The sequence below is a fragment of the Lygodium microphyllum genome, chromosome 23, assembly GCF_053477565.2.
Source record: "Lygodium microphyllum isolate KBCC chromosome 23, Lygodium_microphyllum_v1.1.10, whole genome shotgun sequence".
NCBI lineage: Eukaryota > Viridiplantae > Streptophyta > Polypodiopsida > Schizaeales > Lygodiaceae > Lygodium > Lygodium microphyllum.
This window is the reverse complement of record NC_141157.1, coordinates 123,309,601-123,332,017: the sequence shown is the minus strand read 5'-3', so window position 1 is coordinate 123,332,017 and position 22,417 is coordinate 123,309,601. Positions and strand designations below refer to the sequence as shown.

Here is a 22,417-nt window from a genome sequence, read left to right as displayed (position 1 = left end):
TGCTGCCCAAGGTTTGCATTGGAGCCATTCCCTTGAGTGTGCAAGTAGCTTCCGTTACGGGGGAGTTGGGGTGCCAATGATGGGCTGGAAGGATTCGTAACGGGGGAGGGAAGGAGGGGCTTATCATGCCGAGCGGAGGGCTCACCCGTCTCATAAGTGCTATGGGAAATGCCATGGGTACCACCAAGACCTTGTGGGCTGCGCCCGGTCTCCAAGGGGGGAGGGCGGTTAGCCTCACGGGGAGGGACATACTCCTTGGGTCGATCCGAGGGGGGGGCAATGGCAGGAATGAGGGCACCCATATGCTCTATGAGTAAGTCCATCTTGGCCATCGTCTCGGAATGACGCTGATCCTGGCGGGTTTCCATCTCCCTGTGGCGTTGCTCCATCTCTCTATGTCGATCAGCATGACGGGTCTCATGTTGGCATAGGGTTTGGTTGAGCAGAGATAAGCAATCTATCTCGGCGGCACCTTCTTCAAACAAGTCTTTACGATCCTCCTGGGCTGAGCTAGGATCGTTCATTGAGGCATGGGAGTCCCTTATTTCACGCTGAAATTCCTCCTGGGCCTTTGCTTTACCCTTGTGGCCTGCCATCCCAAGTGCAGTCTACCAGACCCCCTGTTACAGAAATGATGATAACTTGAGCTAGGGAACTCCGATTGCCAAACTTTCTGATTCAAATGAAAGCCCTCGATCCCCTCTACGAGGCTATGTAAAAATATCTTCAACAGTAAATGATCAGGGCTTTGCTGTAATCACTTTTTGTGGGCTGACTGTGTAGGAGTGCTGCCTGTCCGACAGTACCTCTGGGTACAAAACTGAGTGTACCTCCCAAACTGTAGGGCGGAATGGGGAGATTTTTAGCTCAGATCGAAGGGGAAAATTCCCTCTTCGAGTCAAGCTATGAGCTTTTTCTCAATCACACAAAGAGGCTTTGCTGTAATCAATTCTTGTGGGCTGACTGTGTAGGACTGGCTGTCTGCAATATCCTGCAAAGGCTCCCTCAAGAAGCATTCTTTATCCCAATGGTGAGGGTCTTATCCCAGACATGTAGGGCCTCAATGGTGGCTCTCAATGCCCCATAAAGCCATACATTCTTTGCATCCATAGCTTATTGCTTAGACCAGTTCCATACTGCATTCCCTGCCCTTCTTGCATTGCATCCACCATACATTAGCAAGCGGTTTATGACATTACCAATGCATGTAGGGGTTTGTAGGCTCAAGTGATCAGGGTTCGGGCTATTTCATCAAATGTACCTGCACCTGCAATAATTCTTTGGGCTCCGGAACACCGGGAGGTGGGCCAAAGTTCCCCCCGGGCCGGGTTGTGCACCCCTTCAGGGTCTTTGATGGCAAGGGGGGGTCACCCCTCTTTTGTCTTGCCACCTCGCTTGGCATCGGGCTTTTCCTCACCCGGAATATACATGGCATACATTTATTAATTAAACAACCAGCATAAAATGCATTTCTGGAATCAAAATTTTGGGCTTTTCATGAAGTGTATGGAATTGGAATGGGAAATAGGGATAGGGAGCTTACCGGCAATGACTCACTGCCTACTCACCCTTATACAATGGATTTTTTTCCCCTTCTTGGCTCAGCCAATTCACAAAAAGCCAAACGAGTTATGGGAGGGTTATTAAGACTCCTTCGAGTCCACTCCTATGCATGGTTTTAGTGGAAGCTGAGATAAACCATTCGGCAATGCTGAGGTGGTTGCTATGATTATATTGCTGGACTTGGTATACAGTACCTCCAAAATTACTTTTAAGATTCCTTCTGTTTCTGCTGCCTTGGTTTTGTAAATCTCAAAAGTGTTGATTGCCCTTCTTAAAGTTGGTTGCTCCTGTGTGTGTGAGCCAGCAGCTTGTTTTCTGCATTCAGATTGCTTGACAGCTCTATGCAGCATAGTGTTGTATCATCCCTCACAATTTTTTCAAAGCCTTGCTATTTTGTTAGCATGATGTTGAGGAAGGGCTTTGGGTCTATTTCGATCTTTTAATATATTTTGTGGGTCAATCTCTATGCACTGGAGTGTTTCTACATTTAATGAAAATCTTAAAGGCAGAAATTCTTTCCCGACTGTCAGAATATGCTTTTAAGAACACAATGTCAGAATTCAAGAACACAAGATGATTGTCTATTGGGATTCTAGAGTTTTACTATTTTACATTTCAGTCTAAATTTTTGCTTTGACAGTGGAGTTATTTTTCATGACATGTTAGCCATAAACTTTGGATTTCGGATATAATATGTATGTGATTCAAGCTTGAACTTTGACTGTTTGTGTACGTGTGGAATGACGACATCTATATATGGCTAATTGGTTCTTATAGGTGATTTGAACTTTGACTGTCTTTGTGAACATGTCGAATGACAGCATATATATGAGTAATTGATTCTTACAGGTGATTTTATAGATTCTTGCATCAAATTTGACGGGTTCCCCAAACGGATGGGCTAGACTTGTCTCAGAAAATCCACCAACACCAGTCCAAATTTGATGCAAGAATCTATAAAATCACCTGTAAGAATCAATTACTCATATATATGCTGTCATTCGACATGTTCACAAAGACAGTCAAAGTTCAAATCACCTATAAGAACCAATTAGCCATATATAGATATCGTCATTCCACACGTACACAAACAGTCAAAGTTCAAGCTTGAATCACATACATATTATATCCGAAATCCAAAGTTTATGGCTAACATGTCATGAAAAATAACTCCATTGTCAAACCAAAAATTTAGACTGAAATGTAAAATAGTAAAACTCTAGAATCTCAATAGACAATCATCTTGTGTTCTTGAATTCTGACATTGTGTTCTTAAAAGCATATTCTGACAGTCGGGAAAGAATTTCTACCTTTAAGCTTTTCATTAAATGTAGAAACACTCCAGTGCATAGAGATTGACCCACATAATATATTAAAAGATCGAAATAGACCCAAAGCCCTTCCTCAGCATCATGCTAACAAAATAGCAAGGCTTTGAAAAAATTGTGAGGGATGATACAACACTATGCTGCATAGAGCTGTCAAGCAATCTGAATGCAGAAAAACAGGCTGCTGACTCACACACACAAGAGCAGCCAACTTTAAGAAGGGCAATCAGCACTTTTGAGATTTACAAAACCAAGGCAGTAGAAACAGAAGGAATCTTAAAAGTAATTTTGGAGTTACTGTATACCAAGTCCAGCAATATAATCATAGCAACCACCTCAGCATTGCCGAATGGTTTATCTCAGCTTCCACTAAAACCATGCATAGGAGTGGACTCGAAGGAGTCTTAAGGACCCTCCCAGAAGTTCATGAGGCAGTTGAGGTCCTTCAAATTGATCAAAACCACTTACAATAAAATAGAGAGCTCTCTAAAGGTGCAGTACTCTTGAAGTTAAAAAACAGTCAGCAGAAAATGACCTAACCATAAACATAACACTCATACTTTGATAATATTAGGGTAAGATTAAATGGAGTTTCGCAAGGGGGAAACCACCAGGTTGGACTAAGCAATCACCAAAGATGTGATAGATTGACATGCATTTGTGAATTCCAACATATTTGATGATCATGTGTACACTCTATTGTGTGTCAACCCACAAACTTCACCACTTGTCTCTAGCTTGGACTGCTAAACTTTTTTGCAGTACATGCACATATCCCAAAAGAACCTAATGTTTTAATCTTAAAATATATTTTTACTCCTGTAGGCCTTGCCTAGGTCTGAAAAGGATGCATACAAATCCAAGAGAAGCCACAAACATAGCAGCGCCACTACAAGCATCCACAAACAGCCTCTCTGCCATAAGCATTGAGAATATATAAGCTTCTGGCAAGAGTCCTAGTAAACACTATACCGCTATCATGCATAAGACATAGACCAAGCAACAGGTACCATCAAAAGTAACTTGGCATCCAACTTTGGCGATGCTAAACAGAAGCTAGATTTTTCTTTATCAGTGAGACATAAAGCACATGCAAATACATCACCAAAGACTGACACAAGTCTGACCTGTCCAATGCCTTTGACAACTGAGAGACATCATTGGCACATGTGACCGAACCCCCATTAGGTGTACATTTTAAGAATATAAATAGGACATACCATGATGTAATGTGTTTCACTGCTTAGAAGCAACACTATCAAAATACTTGGTAGACACGGTATCAGTGGTAGACATAACACATCATAACCAAAGGGATCATAATGATTTGCCATTTTTGATCAATCATTGCATTGAGTTCAGCACCAAGGGCAGGTCCACCATATTTTTGACATGTCCTTGCAGCAGTCAGCTAGTTTTGGTAATTTCCAGCTATTTATAGCTGGCCCAATTTATTGGTAGATATATTGTCTTGCAAATTTCAGCACTCTTCGACATCCAGTGGCACTCCTCCCTCGTCCGGTGCTTCTCTCGTCATCAGCTTCATCCAGTGCCCTCGCTCTGTTGATAAACACGGATCTAGAGCTAGTTAACTATGGTGGATGCAAATCAAACACACGATACATTATAAAAAATGAGAGATTGTAACTCAAGTGAATTAGGTTCCAAGATAGATTAGCTTGGACTCATAAACACAATCTTGAGTGAATTAGGTTCCAAGATGGCAGCCATGGAACCTTGGCCTCAAGCTCAGAAATCCTGAAGATTTTGGTCTCTCCTTGGTCCCCGGGAGACCCTCTTGAACATTGCTCAAGATTTCAGCCATCAAGAAGAACAGGAAGAAGATCACAAGCAAGGTTTGAAGGCATGCACTTGTGGGCAGCCATGGCTATGGAGTAGGACCTCCATTTCAGCAAGAACTCTCATGGGGAGGTCCTGAACCATCCTGCCCCAAGCTTGATTTCACCCTTTCTTGAGGAAGCATACCCATTTTGGAGCCATGGAGCATTCGGGATCAAATGGAGCTCTCATGGAGGACTGAGGTGGCATTAGTGGCTGCCTTCTTCTCCAAGGACTCAAGGTAATTGACTCTTGGCTCTCATTCTCTCCGTTTAAGCCTCTTGTTGAATCCCATCCAATTGTTTGAGAGAATGTATGAGTCCAAGTAGATAATAGGAGACCCAGACCTTAAATGCATGCTGATTCTCATGTCCTAGTCATTTCTCTTTGATTTTATAGTGCTGAAATGGATTTTACTCATGCTGAAGCTTCATTGTGATTATATTTTGCTTACCCATAACTCGTTTGGCTTTTTGTGAATTGGCTGACCCAAGAAGTGAAAAAAAATCCATTGTATAAGGGTGAGTAGGCAGTGAGTCACTGCCGGTAAGCTCCCTATCCCTATTTCCCATTCCAATTCCATGCACTTCATGAAAAGCCCAAAATTTTGATTCCAGAAATGCATTTTATGCTGGTTGTTTAATTAATAAATGTCTACCATGTATATTCCGGGTGAGGAAAAGCTCGATGCCAAGGGAGGTGGCAAGACAAAAGAGGGGTGACCCCCTCCTTGCCATCAAAGACCCTGAAGGGGTGCACAACCCGGCCCGGGGGAAACTTTGCCCACCTCCCGGTGATCCGAGCCCAAAGAATTATTGCAGGTGCAGGTACATTTGATGAAATAGCCCGAACCCTGATCACTTGAGCCTACAAACCCCTACATGCATTGGTAATGTCATAAACTGCTTGCTAATGTATGGTGGATGCAATGCAAGAAGGGCAGGGAATGCAGTATGGAACTGGTCTAAGCAATAAGCTATGGATGCAAAGAATATATGGCTTTATGGAGCATTGAGAGCCACCATTGAGGCCCTACATGTCTAGGATAAGACCCTCACCATTGGGATAAAGAATGTTTCTTGAGGGAGCCTTTGCAGGATATTGCAGACAGCCATTCCTACACAGTCAGCCCACAAGAATTGATTACAGCAAAGCCTCTTTGTGTGACTGAGCACAAGCTCTATAGCTTGACTCGAAGAGGGCATTTTCCCCTTCGATTTGAGCTAAAAACCTCCCCATTCCGCCCTACGGTTTGGGAGATACACTCAGTTTTGTACCCAGAGGTACTGTCGGACAGACAGAAGTCCTACACAGTCAGCCCACAAAAAGTGATTATAGCAAAGCCCTGATCATTTACTATCGGAGATATTTTTACACAACCTCGTAGAGGGGATCAAGGGCTTTCATTTGAATTAGAAAGTTTGGCAATCGGAGTTCCCTAGCTCAAGTTATCATCATTTCTGTAACAGGGGGTCTGGTAGACTGCACTTGGGATGGTAGGCCACAAGGGTAAAGCAAAGGCCCAGGAGGAATTTCAGCATGAAATAAGCGACTCCCGTGCCTCAATGAACGATCCTAGCTCAGCCCAGGAGGATCATGAAGACTTGTTTGAAGAAGGTGCCCCCGAGATAGATCACTTATCTCTGCTCAACCAAACCCTATGCCAACATGAGACCCGTCATGCTGATCGACATAGAGAGATGGAGCAACGCCACAGGGAGATGGAAACCCTCCAAGATCAGCGTCATTTTGAGATGATGGCCAAGATGGACTTACTCATAGAGCACATGGGCGCCCTCATTCCTGCCATTGCCCCCCCTCGGATCGACCCAAGGAGTATGTCCCTCCCTGTGAGGCTAACCGCCCTCCCCCCTTGGAGACCGGGCGTAGCCCACAAGGTCTTGGTGGTACCCATGGCATTTCCCATAGCACTTATGAGACGGGTGAGCCCTCCGCTCGGCATGATGAGCCCCTCCTTCCCTCCCTCGTTACGAATCCTTCCAGCCCGTCATTGGCACCCCAACTCCCCCGTAACGGAATCTACTTGCACACTCAAGGGAATGGCCCCAATGCAAACCTTGGGGAGCATGGATTGCATGGAGTGCATGGGCAGCATGCATATGGCAATGGGCAGAATGTATATGTTAATGGGCAGCATGGACATTTTGGACAGCAAGTTCCTAATGGGCAATTTGGTCCTCATGTAATGCACGGGCAGCATGGCCCCCATGGGAATTTTGGACAGCAAGGCATGTATGGGCAGCATGTAGCACATGGCATTCATGGGCAACCAGGCCCAAATGAGCTGCGTGACAAGATCATGTTTACAAAATTCAATGGGCAATCCTCATCCCCAGCTGAACTAGAGGAATGGACCTCTAAATTGGAAGCCTACTTTCTCATCTACCCCCGTACCGATGAAGCAAAGATCATTTTTGCCTCCCTTCACTTAGAAGGTTTTGCCCACACATGGTGGAGATTTGTTCAGCGAGAAAACCAGCAGTTTTGTGATTGGGAAGAGTTCAAGATGCATATGATCCAAGTTTTTGTCTCCCCGGTGGAAAAAGAATGCTTGGCTAGGCAATGATATCAGTTTGATTAGCGAAATCTCACCGTGAGGGAGTACACCAACTAGTTTATGAACTTATCCATGTATGTTGAGGAAGTTAGTGATGAGGCCAAATTGCATAAATACATTTATGGGCTGGATGCGCATCTCTCAGCTGATGTAATGGCTCAAAAGCCAGCCACCCTGTTTACAGCCATAGAATTGGCCGAACGCTATGGTCGAAAGTACCGCCGCAATGAGAGCACGCAGCCCATTGCCAGACAGCAAAGATATCCCAGTAGGCAACCCCCATATGCTACTAATTATCCAGCAATAATGCAGGGAATGGCAGCCCCAAAATTCCTACTTACCCCACTTTTAATGCTGAAAGGAAATATGGTAGTTTTGGGATAGCACCACCCTTCAAAAGTGACCCAAAGTATGCTGAAAATAAGGCCAGGAATGGCTTCGGTCCCAACGGTCAAAAATTCATTCCTCCTGAAGTTGTCAAGGATAGAAAAGCCAGAGGCTTGTGTTTCAAATGCAGGGATAAGTACACAACTGATCATACATCCAAATGCCCCTTTAAGAATGCCATTGTCAAGTTTAATAGCATGTATGTACTGGAAGATAGTGACAAGCTGGAAGAGGACATGCATGACAGCTCTCAAATAATGACACTTGCTGAAAATGCTGAATATGAGGAGGATATTGATCCCGATCAGTTTTATGACTCACCGGACGGGTTCCCCAAACGGATGGGCAGACCGAAGCATTGTATGGTTATCGGGTGCCCCTTCCTACCGTGATCTTCAATGAAAAGCTCAACCCCTTGGGAAAAGAAGAGCTGGACCGCATGCAAGCTCTACTTCAACAATGCAAGGTAAACCTCAAAAGGGCTCAAGAGCACATGAAGCTCCATGCTGATGCAAAAAGAAGACCCCTTGACTTTCAAGAGGGTGAAATGGTACTCCTCAAGGTCCCCAAATCCCGTTATGCCACACTAAAGGACGGCTCTTGCAACAAGTTGGCACACCGTTACTATGCGCCCTACAAGATCATTAAGAGTTTGCTGCTATCAGTTGTTGGACTGCACTTCATCAAATGCAACACATCTGAAAAAAAGAACAGATTAGTTGCTGGAGCAAAGGACAGATCAGAGTGGGCAGATCTGAAAAAAAGGCCAGCACTGCTATATATACAGCATACATGATATATGCAACACATTGAAGAGCTTTGGAAGCTCTCTGACAAGCCCACAAGTACTCTTGGAGCATAGGTATATGCTGGAGGTCATATGTACCTGTTGTGATCCACTGCAAGCTGATTTTGGTAACTGAAATACTCAGATGTGGAGCATTTCAGACAGGCTGAAAACTGTCATTTAACATGGACAGCAAGCATTTGTTCTTTACTGAAGCATAGTGTGACATTTGGTGACATCTATGAGATGTATGTATTGACATATGTATGTCAGAATGTTCATGGGTTGAGAAAAGCATTAAGTGCCACTGAATGCTGAAATTTTTGGAGCTGAAGCAAATGCAATCTCGTCTTTTGGCTGAATACAAATTGCAGAAGCAATGTATGACTTTGCTCATTAGAGACGGACAGTCTATGGTCACTACATATTCATGCATTGACCTTGTCATACTGGAGCAAATGTATGGTTTGGTTTGAAGACCCTTTGAAGTGGTTTGAAGCTAGTTATGCTGGTGTTTGGTTGACTGCAACCTGCAAACAAAACTGTTGACACTTGTACTTGCTGATTATGCATTGTTTTGTGCTTCTATGCTCATGTCTGGAGTGACATATGTACTTGCAGTCATTCGAGAAGACTTGGGACATATATGACATGTGTGCATGTTGTTTTTGGCATTGAAAGTGTTGTTGTTAATCACAGTTTACAGGTTTAGACTGCACGTTTTTGGACCCTGGCAGTGGATTTGCAAGAGTTCAATCTGAAGCAAGTACAGGGCATATGTATTGACAGTTATTTCTACGAGCTGGACAACTTGATTGTGGACTATTTTGGGCTGATAGTGGGCTGAAATTTACTGGTTTTTTACTGCATTTAATTGCAGAAAATTGTCATCAACTGTAGTGGACTGCTGAACTTAGTCAGTCGGACTTATTGACTTGCAGGGAGTCAGGCATTTGAGATACAATCTGTTGCATCATGGCTAATGCACATGGGACTGATAATATCATGCAAATAGTTGGAGAAAAGCTAGACAACAAAAACTTTGCATTATGGAAATTCAGAATGAAAAATTTTCTGGTTGACAGAGGATACTGGGACTTATGCACAGGAGATGAAGCAGCTCCTGAATTGCCTGAAGCAAATGCAACAAATGAACAGAAGAAAGCTCATAGGTTATGGACTGAAAGAGCATGTAAGGTACTGCATTGGTTTTCACTATGTATATCCGATGCGGGGATTTTATTTTTGCGGGCTTTCATTTTCGTTCTTTTCTAATCAATCTCTTTTTTTCGAGCTTTTTCGTGCAACATATCCATTCTGCATATAAATAGTCTTACTTAAGGAGTACGACACGTTGCATTTACATGAACACACATCAAGAAAACAAAACCAACGGAAAACTAGTAAAATATATTCGTGTCAAATAGTCGCAAGGTACTCTTCCTAAAAACAAATCAAAGATCCCAATGCATGTAATCTCTTAGACAAAATCGGGCATAGTCACATGACGAAGTGTATAATAAACATATATATAAAAGTAGTAACAAAATGAAATGTCTAGAGTCTCTCGAAAAAAAAAACACACTCTCTCTCAGCATGGTACCGGTCCACACACTATGGTGGACAAACACTCCCCATAGAGCACATCATCTATTTCTAGACACATGCAATGTCTCATCTCCTCTGCACTGGCCCGCGCCAAACCACCACACCCCGCAAACACATCCAAAACATAGTCGTAGCGTTTCGTAAATGTAGCTAGTAACCACCTAACCATATCACCAATCACATATCACCAATCAAGATACAGAATCTTTGCGGTCATGCAAGTAGAAACAATGAAAATACCATACAAGGTAACCTGAGAGCAAAAACATGCAAGACTACTTACCGAAAGAAAAGATGAGACCTCTTTGCTCCGCCTCTAACAATGACACCATCAACGTCCATGGGAAAGACACAATCATCCATCATGTAGCTACGATACGCTGGAAACAATCTCTCTGAAATCTTCTCCCCAGCCTCTCTGTCGTAGCAAGGCACAACATGACTAGCACGATGCCAAAGACACACAGTAAGATCAAGTACCTATTCACGAGTGGAAATAGAATAAGTGATCCATGTTTTTATTTAAATCATGTAACACAAACTTTATTTAGAACATACAACCGTACGTTCAACGTATCCAACTTTGTTATCTTACCGCCTCTCTAGTAACGGGATGTCGATAAGCCTTGGAGTCACACATGAGTGTCCAAGTGCGGTGAAGCACAAACCCCACTCTTGCCGCATCCATAATAAACTCACCTATATGCTCTGCTAAGCACATAGTGACTAAGAATCCCTGATCAGCCAAATACTCGCGAGCAAGGTCCATACAACCCATAACTAGACCCTTTGAGAACGTGTTCCACTTGGGAATAGTCATGCCCTCTACAAACAACATTGGCATTATGATATATGAGAAGTGAGTTTGATGTAAACCTTGTGTGATAGAAATCATAACTTACCCAATGGGATGGGACCTAGAGCATCCACAAGCAAGCTCGTAGGAAAATCCGCAAATATCAATCGAGCCACCTCTTGACATGGAACTCCATCTTTGCTATAAAGATGCATCTTTTGTGTTGCAAAAAACTTGTTGATGCTATACACAAAACAACATAGTCATTAATGCAAAGTAAATGATGATGCAATGCTATATGCAACATGTAAATTGATGTTCTTGCAATATGTAGTTGTCATGTCTACCTATCAAGGGCAAATCTATCAATTTGGGTCACATCCACTAATAGAGCATCGACATATGTTTGATACTGGAACCCTGCAACAATTATTTCAAAGTAATTTATTTTTAATAATCATACACGAATTTCAAGTTAATATAAGACTTCTCACCTACTAAACGGGTCATAGGTCGCCTCTCCCAATTCTCTCGACCAAGAGATGAATCTGCAACAAAGGAGGTGGTGGGCGCCATAGAGGACTCTGGCACATTTTTTCTCCCTGGATTACCTTGAGTACCCTGGGTGGCACCTTTGGTAGCCTTGGTTGCTTGCTCCTCTACAGTGGTGGGTGCGGTAAGCGGTTCATGAGTATCAACTCCCTCCTTGAATCCTACATAGTATCATTCACCCTTAGACTCCCATGCACGAGCACAAAAACTATTGCTACAAAAGCGACGAGATGTTAACATAGATTGAAGTACTTACTGTCATGCAGATCTTTCTCTTGCTTAGGGATAACCCCACAGGGTAATCCAGCCACCAAGGGCAAACACTTGCCTCCCATGCCGTCAATTTTCTCTCACGTAATGATGGAGAATACATAGTGTTCTCGTCACGAACATCAATCCACTCTCTTGTGAATTGCGGAGCTGCATCCAGCCTCTTCTCTTCTACACATTGTAGTATCCACCTGCAACATTCTTCTCTAATATGAAATCTAATATGAAAATGCATGCAATCTAATATGAAAATCAGACACACAATCTAATATGAAAATGCATGCTAACCTATAAATCACACGTTTGGCTGAAAACGTAAGCTCTGGCATCCTCTCTGCAACATCTGAAGATTTCACTCCATCCAAGAGGTGTACAAAATCCTACACAAGTTTCACAAGCGCTTAACATTAGCACATATACATTTTAAGAAAGAACTTAAGAAAGCAATATGAATGCACTGCATTGAGTCAACTTGCATGACATGATTCTTCATGTTAAGCTTAAAGAACTCCTCAAATGAATCTGGTAGCTGTGGACCTTCTACTTGTATCCTATCAATCTGAAGTAGTGCCTCCGAATGCAAGTGAGCCCAATATGTCTCTTTCTTCATGTAAACCCGAAAGAGCTTATAATCACCAAAATGCGGGTATTGGGGGTCTTTGGCCTTTGTGAGACTCATAAGATGCAACAATATTTTTTTCCTGTGATGCACAACAATATACGCAAGTAGAAAGCATTGAAGAAAAAAGCATCACATACACATACCTTGCGTTATATATACAAATTACCTTTCCGCAGGGATTTTTAAGCTTGTGAGACAATACAGCTTGTCTCTTGTGATCTTGAGCATGCTTGCATCATCCCACTTTAGCCCAAATAACAACTTAAAGAACTCATCACCATTTTGGGGATTAGCAATGGATAGGTATTTGTAACCCCTATCCTTAAGGTGCTCCTCTTCCACCCTTGTAGCCTTCTCCAAATGTTTCTTCCTCTCTACCTCATCTAGACCAAGAGCCTCAAGCTTAGCAGTTTCTTTTGAGATGAAGACATGAAATTCATCCTATCATTCCAAAAAAAAAACTAAATTAGAGATAGAAAAGCACATCTCATACAAGTGAGCCATAGAAAGAAAATCACCTTCCATACAAGCTGAGATATTAAACCGCAAGGAGAGTTATACCATGGAGCAACACCATGATAATACCTTGCCTCTATACTCATCTCAACCTCAGCCCACTTCCTCATGGCCGGACTCAATCTATCTAGAATGGAGTCTTTGTTTGCAATACCAAACTTTTGAAACATATACACCTCATGCACAATATTTGGAGTAACATGAGCTCTGGCAATACTATTGAAAACAAACAAAAGCATAATATGAGAATGTAAGTGTAACATATTACAAAGAGGAGCATAGGTAAAGGAAGAAGACTTATGCGTTGGTGGTGTCTAGTGCGAGTAGTAGCTCTGCTTCCTTTGCCTTTGGCACCTCAATGAATTGGCACCGTACACTAAGATGGTAGTGAGCACAGTCGGAGTACTCTGTAATTGAAAACCAACAAACATAAGAATGGGATACGAACATTCAATACTTGCATGTATAGTGGACAACTTACTTTCTTTGATGCGTTTCCACCATGTTTTAAGCCTGTGGTTTCCATCCCAAACCAAGAACTTTTTACCCTTAAGGTCTTGCCACTGTCTTCCAAGAGCCCTCTCAAAATCCTCATTTCTTTGATGCCATATTGGACCCCATTCATCTAGATTGCTGGCTGTCACAGACATGGTCTCCCCTCTCGGACCTTCAACTGACACAAGGAAGTGTCCCATAGTCTCAAGATAACCAGTGGAATCAAAGGAAGGAATCAACCACTGGGCATCATCCGTAGCAAATCTGACTGCCTCATGAGCCACTAATCTGCAAAGAGGCACAAGAGGAGGCAGCGTCCTCTTTTTTATATAAAATTGACTCAGCACATCCTTCATCAGTCCTAAAGAGACTTGCTTGCCTAAGTTCCTTGAGTGCTTCTTTTCTTTTTCATCATCATTCTCCCCTTGATCACTATCACCACTCACCTCTTCTTTGTCATCTAGACTATCATGCTGCACATTAGTCTCTGTAGGAGTAGATATTAATAAGTAATAATAAAAAAAAGTAGCACTAAACAAAGCGTCATATTTAATACATAACACTGAACAAAGCGTCATATGTAATAAAAACCAATCATATTTAATACATAGCACTGAACAAAGCGTCATATTTAATAAAAACCAATCATATTTAATACATAACACTGAACAAAGCGTCATATGTAAATGAAATGGACACATAAGTGACTACCTGTGTGCTCCGCAACCCCGTCAATTGTATTGGAGTCCCCATCCACTTGTGCTTCGTCATCAATGTAGACACTTCTTTTTGGACCACATCCTTTCTTTGTTGAAGGAGTGTCCACTGATCTCAAACGCGATGATGCTTCTTGCTCTAAGATCCGCCCAGGAACACATCCTGAACGTAGCTTCATACAGACTTCACGGCTACTATGAGGTGACACACATTTCTTTCTCTTTCTAAACACTTTTTTAGGTGCCATAACTTTCTCTACACACTTACAAATAGATACACAATCAACCTCTTTAAGATTAACAACACAATCAATCTCTTTAAGATTAGCAACACAATCAATCTCTTTAAGATTAGCAACACAATCAATCTCTTTAGGTCACGGGACGAAGCCACGGACGAAGCCACACGCTTGTGCATAAGCCCACAGATCGTCCGCGCGGACGATTGGGGGGTTCAATCTCTTAATTTGTTCTCACGAAGCATATGGGACGAAGCCACACGCTTGTAGCCATGGGACGAAGCATAAGCCCACCCAACGGTTGCGCGGACGCGACCATAAGCTTCAATCTCTTATCTTGGAGGCGCATAACCAAATGACGAAGCGTAGCCCACACGATGGCGCATAACCAAATGACGAAGCCACGGCAAATGACGAAGTGTAGCCCACACGAAGCGTGACCAAAATACGAAGCTTAAGCAAATGACAAAGCTTAAGCCCACCCATCGTCCGCGTGGACGCGGACGATTGGGGGGCTCAAGGTGTTACCTGGGAGGCCGCGGATGAAGCCATGGACAGTCGCACGAAGACAAGGTGTTACGAACGAAGCCGTTGACGAAGCCACGGACCTCGCGAGAGCTGCAGGAGCTACCGCACGAGGAGTTGGCACCATCGTGCAGGAGTTGCACCGTCGCGAGAGCTGCAGGAGCTGCCGCACGAGGAGTTGGGGAAGGAGTTGGCACCATCGCGCAGGAGTTGCACCGTCGTGCAGGAGTTGGCACCGTCGCGCAGGAGTTGGGGCAGGAGTTGGCACCATCACGCAGGAGTTGGGGCAGGAGCTGTCGCGCAGGAGTTGCAGGAGTTGTGGGGCACCGTCGCGAGAGCTGTAGGAGCTGTAGGAGCTGCCGCACGAGATTTGTGGCGAGAGAGAGAGATGGAGAGAGGGAGAGAAGGGAGAAGGGAGAAACAGAGAAGGGAGAAAGAGAAGGGAGAAAGAACAGAGAAAGAGAAGGGAGAAGGGAGAAAGAACAGAGAAAGAGAAAGAGAAGGGAGAAAGAGAAGGGAGAAGGGAGAAAGAACGTAGAAAGAGAAAGAGAAGGGAGAAAGAGAAGGGAGAAGGGAGAAAGAGAGAAGGGAGAGAAGGGAGAGAGAGAGAAAGAGAACGGAGAAAGAGAAGGGAGAAAGAGAGAAGGGAGAGAGAGAGAGGGAGAGGAGAGAGAGAGAGAGAGCAAAGAGAGGAGAGAGTTGAGAAAGAGAGGAGAGAGTTGAGGAGAGACTTAATAACCCTAATAAAGAAGTTAGCCGTTGATTACGTAATTAGGTAACTAGTTAGCCGTTAAATAATTAAATAATTAATACAACATAAATAAAATATGAGTGCATAAAGGTGAAGGATGGTGGGTGGTTGAGTCGTAAATTTTTCTATTGATTTCTCTCTGCTTGTAGTGACGGTGAACTATTGCCTTCTCTTCATCAAATACACACTGTGAGCTATATTCAGAGTTTTCTTCTCTTCATCAAATACTAACCCACCAGAGGGCACAACATGTCGAGTTTTGCTATTTTGACATGGAGACTAGCCAGTGATTGCTTAGAGCACAGGGTTTCATTAAGAAATGGGGAGATTCTTTTGAGTGAGTACTACCTACAGAATCTATTGCCTCCAACACAAAAATTCCAGGGGTTGCAAGCCGTCATAGAGAATGATGGTGGAGTAAACAACGTCACTGTGTCTCCAAGATGGGATCATGAAGGGCATGCGCACTATCTGATTGATAGTACATTATCAGCCACCTACTCTATCAGGCACTCAAGTAACTATGTGTGCATCTCTAACAGTATTGAGTCAATAGAAGATGAGATTGACAACTACATTGATTGTACTCCTGGTTGTAGCAAATCAACTCCAGTGTGTCTTGACGTAGACTCAGATAACAAGAAGGATGTTGATGACACAAATGTCGGGGAGGACCTATGTGTGGGCAGCCAAAGCGAGGACTTATCTTCCTATGATAACTCGATTGTAGCCTTCATTGAGGAGAAAGCTAGAACGGGTAGATTGAAAAATTTACTAGCGCTCTGTGGACCTCCACGAAGGGTGGATGAGCTCCCAATCGAGTATAATGGCACAATTGCTTTTGAGCTTCCAGCCACAGATAGCAAGAAACGAATGATGGGTATGGAACAAAAATATGATGGTCACCTGTGGTCACGGCCCTCACAGACAAATATGGCAATTGAGTGCACTGTGCGCTTGAGCTATTGTCTTGGAAGTCTTCAATGTCTTAGGATCACTTGTCCTTACTACATAACAGAGGGAAAATACAATGATGTTTTTTTCCATGGTCACTTGGATAGAACCGTGAGCATGGGTTATCCTGCAAGTGAGGGAAACTCCAAGATAACATGCCACTATTGTCTTAATGTTGCTACTTGTGCAACCATTTGCAAATGCATGATCTATTATGTGTTGCCACTGGATCCTACAATGACACGTTTGGTGATCCATGTTGGGGAGCATGCTCACAGTGTTCAACATGGCACTAAGAGGGCAACCCTTGACAAGGTGCGGAGGCTTGTGAGCACGGTCCTAAAGATCGAAAAGGGAGGCCCACGAAAAATACAGATGCTAGTCGCTCGGCAGATGTTGTTTGAATCTTTAACAAAAGAAGACGAGTCGGAGGCGACAGAGGTGGATCTTAATCATTTTCTAGAAGAAATGATGCCACTTGTGCACAATAAAGGGTAGGCTTGTGCATTATTATTTTCTGCTTACAATGTATGTCCTGCATTTGAAATAACCCTCTGATAAACACATAGGTTCAAAGGCATTGTTTCACAAGAGAGAGCCAAACAAGGTCAGGTGGTTGGTGATGGGTATGACAACATACTTCTTTTGCAAAAACATTGTGTCTTCCCATTTTTCCATGGAAGTAGATTTCCAGGACAAGGTGATGCCAAGGAGAAGTGCTACTTGTTTAAAATGTCCACCAAGGTACCAGCATCAGGGGTGGACTTAGTGAATCGTATGAGGCGAATTGGGACTGGAGATTTACAACGTGCATGGGTGCACTTTGATCATACCCATAGGATTGATAGGTGGGAAACTATGTCTTGTTCAGTTTATGATCACGGGTATGTGGCAACATAATGAAAGCTTTTATTGAAATTAAATTGTTGTTGATGAACACTATACTAATGTATCAATCATGAACTAGCATGAGAGCATTGCAGGTAATTGCAATATGTGAATTTAAAGAGGAGGACGAAGAGTCTCAAATCCTGTTTTGGAGAAATTCGAGTTCTGTCATGGTTCAATGTGGCCATGATCCACCTGACTTTGCTGGATTTATGTCCGATGAGGCAAGTGCGAATTGGATGGCAATAAGGGCTGTGTACAATGGAGGGCCTCATAACATAATGGAAGGGAGGGAGCGTTCTTGTCTTTTTCATTGGGAGCAAAGTTTGCAAAAGCATACTAAGAAATTAGTCACTGTGGATAAACAAATGCACCACATTGAATTGTGTGAAGCATGGAGGCTAGCAACGACAACTCAACTAGCTTCACTTCAGGCCTCTGCTATCCGAGATTGGTGGGCACGAAATGTCAACAAGGAACACATCAAGGCTTTGGATAGGTGGTTGAAATGGTGGGAGCAAAGAATTGCCCACTGGGGAGGAATTGAATCTCATGTAAGTGTGACATTTTTTCCAGCTCATTAAGATTTGTTGCACAATGTAGCAATGGGGAGAGCTACTGATTCTATTTTTGGATTTGACTCCATAGGCTAACAAAATTCCTTGGGAACATGCTCAAATTCTAAGCATAAACTTATCAGAAAGTGTCCATGCTAGTTGGTTAGCAGGTGAGGGTGGAAAACGAAAGATATCACGTTATGATGCATGTGTTAGTGATGTTTTGAATGCATATATTCAATGTGCAAAGAGGTTGGGCTATACCACGGGGAGGTTTATTGGATCTGGGCCTTCTATGGAGTCTTTGTTGGCTAGTGCCAGCAAAAGGGAATCCCCAAATCCCTCCTCTGTTGCACGGGCGTTGCAAGGTGTTGTAGCTGGAAGTCCTTTGTATGAGGAGCCTATAATGCAAGGTGATAGGGAGACTGTGCAAAGAAAAAAGAAGGGAGGTGGAGCAACTGTAAGTTCTCATAGACCGGGATACGCGATGGAGTCAAGGCAAAGGAAAATCAGGGGCAGGCCGCGGAGTATACAGTTTGACGATGGAAAGATGGAAGAGATATGTATCCAAGAGGATGAGGAGATACCAATCAAGCCCTTTGCAGGTGGAGTAAGTGCACCAAATGCGGAAATGTCAACTCACGTAGAAGAGGTAGAAGTGGCACAGGAGGAGTGGGCTTTACGAAGGACACCACCTAACTATGTGAAAAAGTGTTTTGGTATGGAGGGTAGAAAGAATTGCAGCAGCAAATTACAGAGTCGGCAAGTGGGGTTAGTCGCACCATGCTTTTGGTCTGAGAGAGTCTATAAGAACAAGGCCATTGCACAATGGATATGGTTCTGTAATCATGATGTCAAGCATACAAACGCTGTGCAGAAACAAGTGATACCATCACCAATTGTTCCATCTTTGTGGCCAGTTGATATAGGAATAAATATATCGAAGGAAGAGTGTAGCAGCCTAAGACAGGCTGGTTTCAAGTTTGCCTGCTTTACAGCACCACCAAGGAACGAGAAGAGCAAACCTCCTATTTCTACAGAATGTGGTTCAAGCGGGAGAAGACGCAAGTGGAGACATGGAATTTCCAAAGATGCACAAAAGAGAATAGAGGCAGCTGGTTGCATGGTTGTGACATTCTTGGAGGAGGTAGTGCAACTTGAGAGACAACATTCAGTATTTCGAGTCTTGACAGAGAGTTGTTATGATGTGCACATCAAAGAAGAGCCTAGGTGCACTTGTCCTGATTTTCAAAAAAGAGAATCTACCCAAAAGGCATTTCTTGCTTGCAAACATATGTATTATGTGTACATGCACATACTTGGCCTTCAACCCAAGGAGCACATGGTCATACATCAGCCTGCACTAACCCCCACTGACCTTGCCTTTGTGTTAGGGCAAACACGTAAGATATGCCCTGTTATGTAGGAAGCCCAACGTAAGCATGGCTCATTCATTGTTCTGGAGGACTCATCATCATGCACTTCATTAGGGTGTGACATGTCCTTTTTGTTACATGAAGATCTTGGAACCTTTCTAGATATTGTACTCCTTTTGGGTAATGCAAAACTTTGGAATGTTATTATTTGTTGTGATTATTCAACACCATTGCTCCCTTTATTGTGAATGGGTTAGTAATGCATGATGCGCAATATATTTTTGACATGTCATTTGTAGAAAGCATCCAAGGTTGTTTCAAAAAGCTCTAAAAATCAATTTCAATTGCAAAAGCACGAAATCAAAAGCTCGAAAAAATAACACACCCATCCGATGCTATGGCTATTCAAATCATTGGCTGTGAGTCTCCGAAGGATGCTTGGGATATACTGATGAGAAATTATGGAACCATGACACATGCACGGAAGATCCAGTTGAAACAACAGTTCAATAATATGTCTAGAAATGGCAGGAGCATCCAGGTGTATACCACGGAGATTAAGACCATAGCTGATCAACTTGCTACTATTGGCTCAAGTGTATCAGAAGATGATGTGATTGCTGTTGCAGCAAACGAGAGGATGTGCCAACTTTGCGGATGGGAGTCAGAGAGCAATTACAGACCTTTGCAGTATGGGATCAGAGCCAATCCCAGCCACGTCCACCCCTCCAGAGAGCAATTACAGACCACAACGAAGAGAGCCGCTCTAAATAGAAACCACAACAACAAAGAATGGGTTGCACTACATTCATTTAAGCATGGGTGCCAGGAAGAGACGGAGATCGGAAACCTTTTACCAAGTAAGCTGAAAGCTGGACACTGTACAATTTCCCTCAAATATGCAAATTCTCAGTATCAAATTCCATTGCCGAGCATTGAGAAACTTGCATTGCATAAACTCTTGTAACAACAATCCAAAAGACTGGAACTGAGATGGCCAATGTACTATAGTGATACTAGGAAACACAGCTGGCCCATCATTTTCTGCAAAGCTGTGTGCTCTGACCATGGTACTGAATGATAGAACAGCATCCTTTGTAAGGACATGTGGGACATCAATGTCACCCAAGGCAAAGAAACCAATAAGGACATGTGGGCAATCAACGAGGATGTGTGCGCAATCAATGCCATGCAAGGTAACGAAATCAGGAGAGCTTAGGCATCTCTCTCCACAAGATGGAAATTGGACTAAGGAAAGCCGAACGCTTTTGTAAATACTTTTCAACAAACCTTGGAAGCACCAAATCTTGTCACCAAGAATATGCACAGACCAGTCAAGATCTCTGAGACCAACAAGGCCTCCATTTGAGGTGAATGGTTTCATGTTTTCCTTTGCAGCATCAAAGACAGCCATTCCCACCTCTAACTGTCTCCATCCCCCACACTCAGTACATTTTATCTTGTTTCTCAATCTTGTTTTCCCTCAAAAATATGCATACAATAGCCTTGGGGTCTGCATAGTTGCCTTTCTGCTTTTCATTAGATATCAGAATAATCAACTGCTGTAGACTGTGTCACGTTGACATGATTATCACCCAATGCCAAAGAGAATATACATACAATATGCAGTTGATTATCTCGTTTCTCAGTCTTGTTTTCCCTCAAAAATATGCATACAATAGCCTCAGGGTCTGCATAGTTGCCTTTCTGCTTTTCATTAGATATTAGAATAATCAACTGCTGTAGACTGTGTCACGCTGACATGATTATCACGCGATGCCAAAGAGAATATGCATACAATATGCAGTTGATTATCTCGTTTCTCAGTCTTGTTTTCCCTCAAAAATATGCATACAATAGCCTTGGGGTCTGCATAGTTGCCTTTCTGCTTTTCATTAGATATCAGAATAATCAACTGCTTTATACCAGAGGTAGCCATGCAGCTGAGAGAAGACTTGGCCACAGATAGCCCCAGTATCAACTTTGCAACAGTGAGCACCCACATATAGACAAATGCACATTTTGAACTGCAATCAGACCCACAAGCAAACAGCTGGTGAAGAGCAATCAAATATTCAGCAGCTTGGGGGTGTGACAATCAGAAGACCCACGTATCATCATCATTATCATCTCTCAGCAAAGTTCCCCACCAAATGCAAACGATTGCAGAGTTTTCAGAATCAGACAACAACCACAGGCCAGAAAGGCATACTAGACCTGGCACTTGCAGCCAGCTGAAATGCATGCCGTAAAAATATCAACAAAGGATATGACAAAAAGCTGTGGACTCAATGGACATCCCTGCCGCCTTAGAGATTTGTGTCCATATAGTCTGCCACAAAGAAACAAATTGACATGTTCGTCCTCAGACAAAAGTTGGGACACAGCAAGCAGTGCGTGGCCCAAGGAGCCGTGCTCTCTACTTAGAGGCCATAGTGGGGGACCAACCTACATTTGGAGGCCCTAATTGCCTCCACTGAGCTGGCACTTGACATTTGAACAAGAAAGCTCCTTTCCCCCCCTTCGATTGGATACCCAATGTCTGCAATTGTTCCATTCCACAACATTGCATCGCCATGGAATGCAGTGATTGTAAGACCAGTCAATGTGCTACGAGCAATCTCTACATTGCAATCTCTAGCACCCAAAGGCAGCATTGCATCACATGTTTTGCAAGAAAATGTGGACCGGCAGTCAGTGATTAATGTTTTGCTACAACAATGTGGACACTGAATACGATCTTGCTGAGGAAACCTGATTTGTTTACAGTCTCGTTAATGTTTTTTTGGCAGTCGGCATGTCTGATTCCTTGGGCGCTTAGGCGAGATTCCAATTTTCGGATCAACATCACTCTTCTTTGCACCATGCCCGAGTCTTGTCTCCGTCACATTTGCTTGGATCTGTCGAATACTTCCCCCGGATGGCATCTCAATGGTTCCACGGGCAAGCAATCCAGCTATATGGCTCTGCAATGCTTTCATGTTTTCAATACAGCCCCTAACATCGCAGCAGACAAAGAGGTTGCTACGTCCTCAAGTCTTTCCAAACTCCGACATAGCTCGCTGATTTC

General features: G+C 43.3%; 1 protein-coding gene and 1 long non-coding RNA gene across 2 annotated transcripts; one reads left to right on the top strand and one right to left on the bottom strand.

The window, feature by feature from the left end:
* Positions 1-11,233: 11,233 nt before the first annotated feature.
* LOC148016698 (uncharacterized) lies at positions 11,234-11,730 on the bottom strand. Its single transcript, XR_015688058.1, has 3 exons — positions 11,695-11,730; positions 11,381-11,599; positions 11,234-11,306 (listed from the first exon to the last, which is right to left on the bottom strand). It is a non-coding gene; the product is annotated as an uncharacterized LOC148016698 (long non-coding RNA).
* Positions 11,731-16,919: 5,189 nt separating this feature from the next.
* LOC148016697 (uncharacterized) lies at positions 16,920-20,314 on the top strand. Its single transcript, XM_087663915.1, has 5 exons — positions 16,920-17,020; positions 17,096-17,410; positions 17,494-17,968; positions 18,063-18,354; positions 19,953-20,314. Exons 1-5 carry the CDS (start codon positions 16,920-16,922, stop codon positions 20,312-20,314), a joined length of 1,545 nt encoding a protein of 514 aa, XP_087520041.1.
* Positions 20,315-22,417: the final 2,103 nt, after the last annotated feature.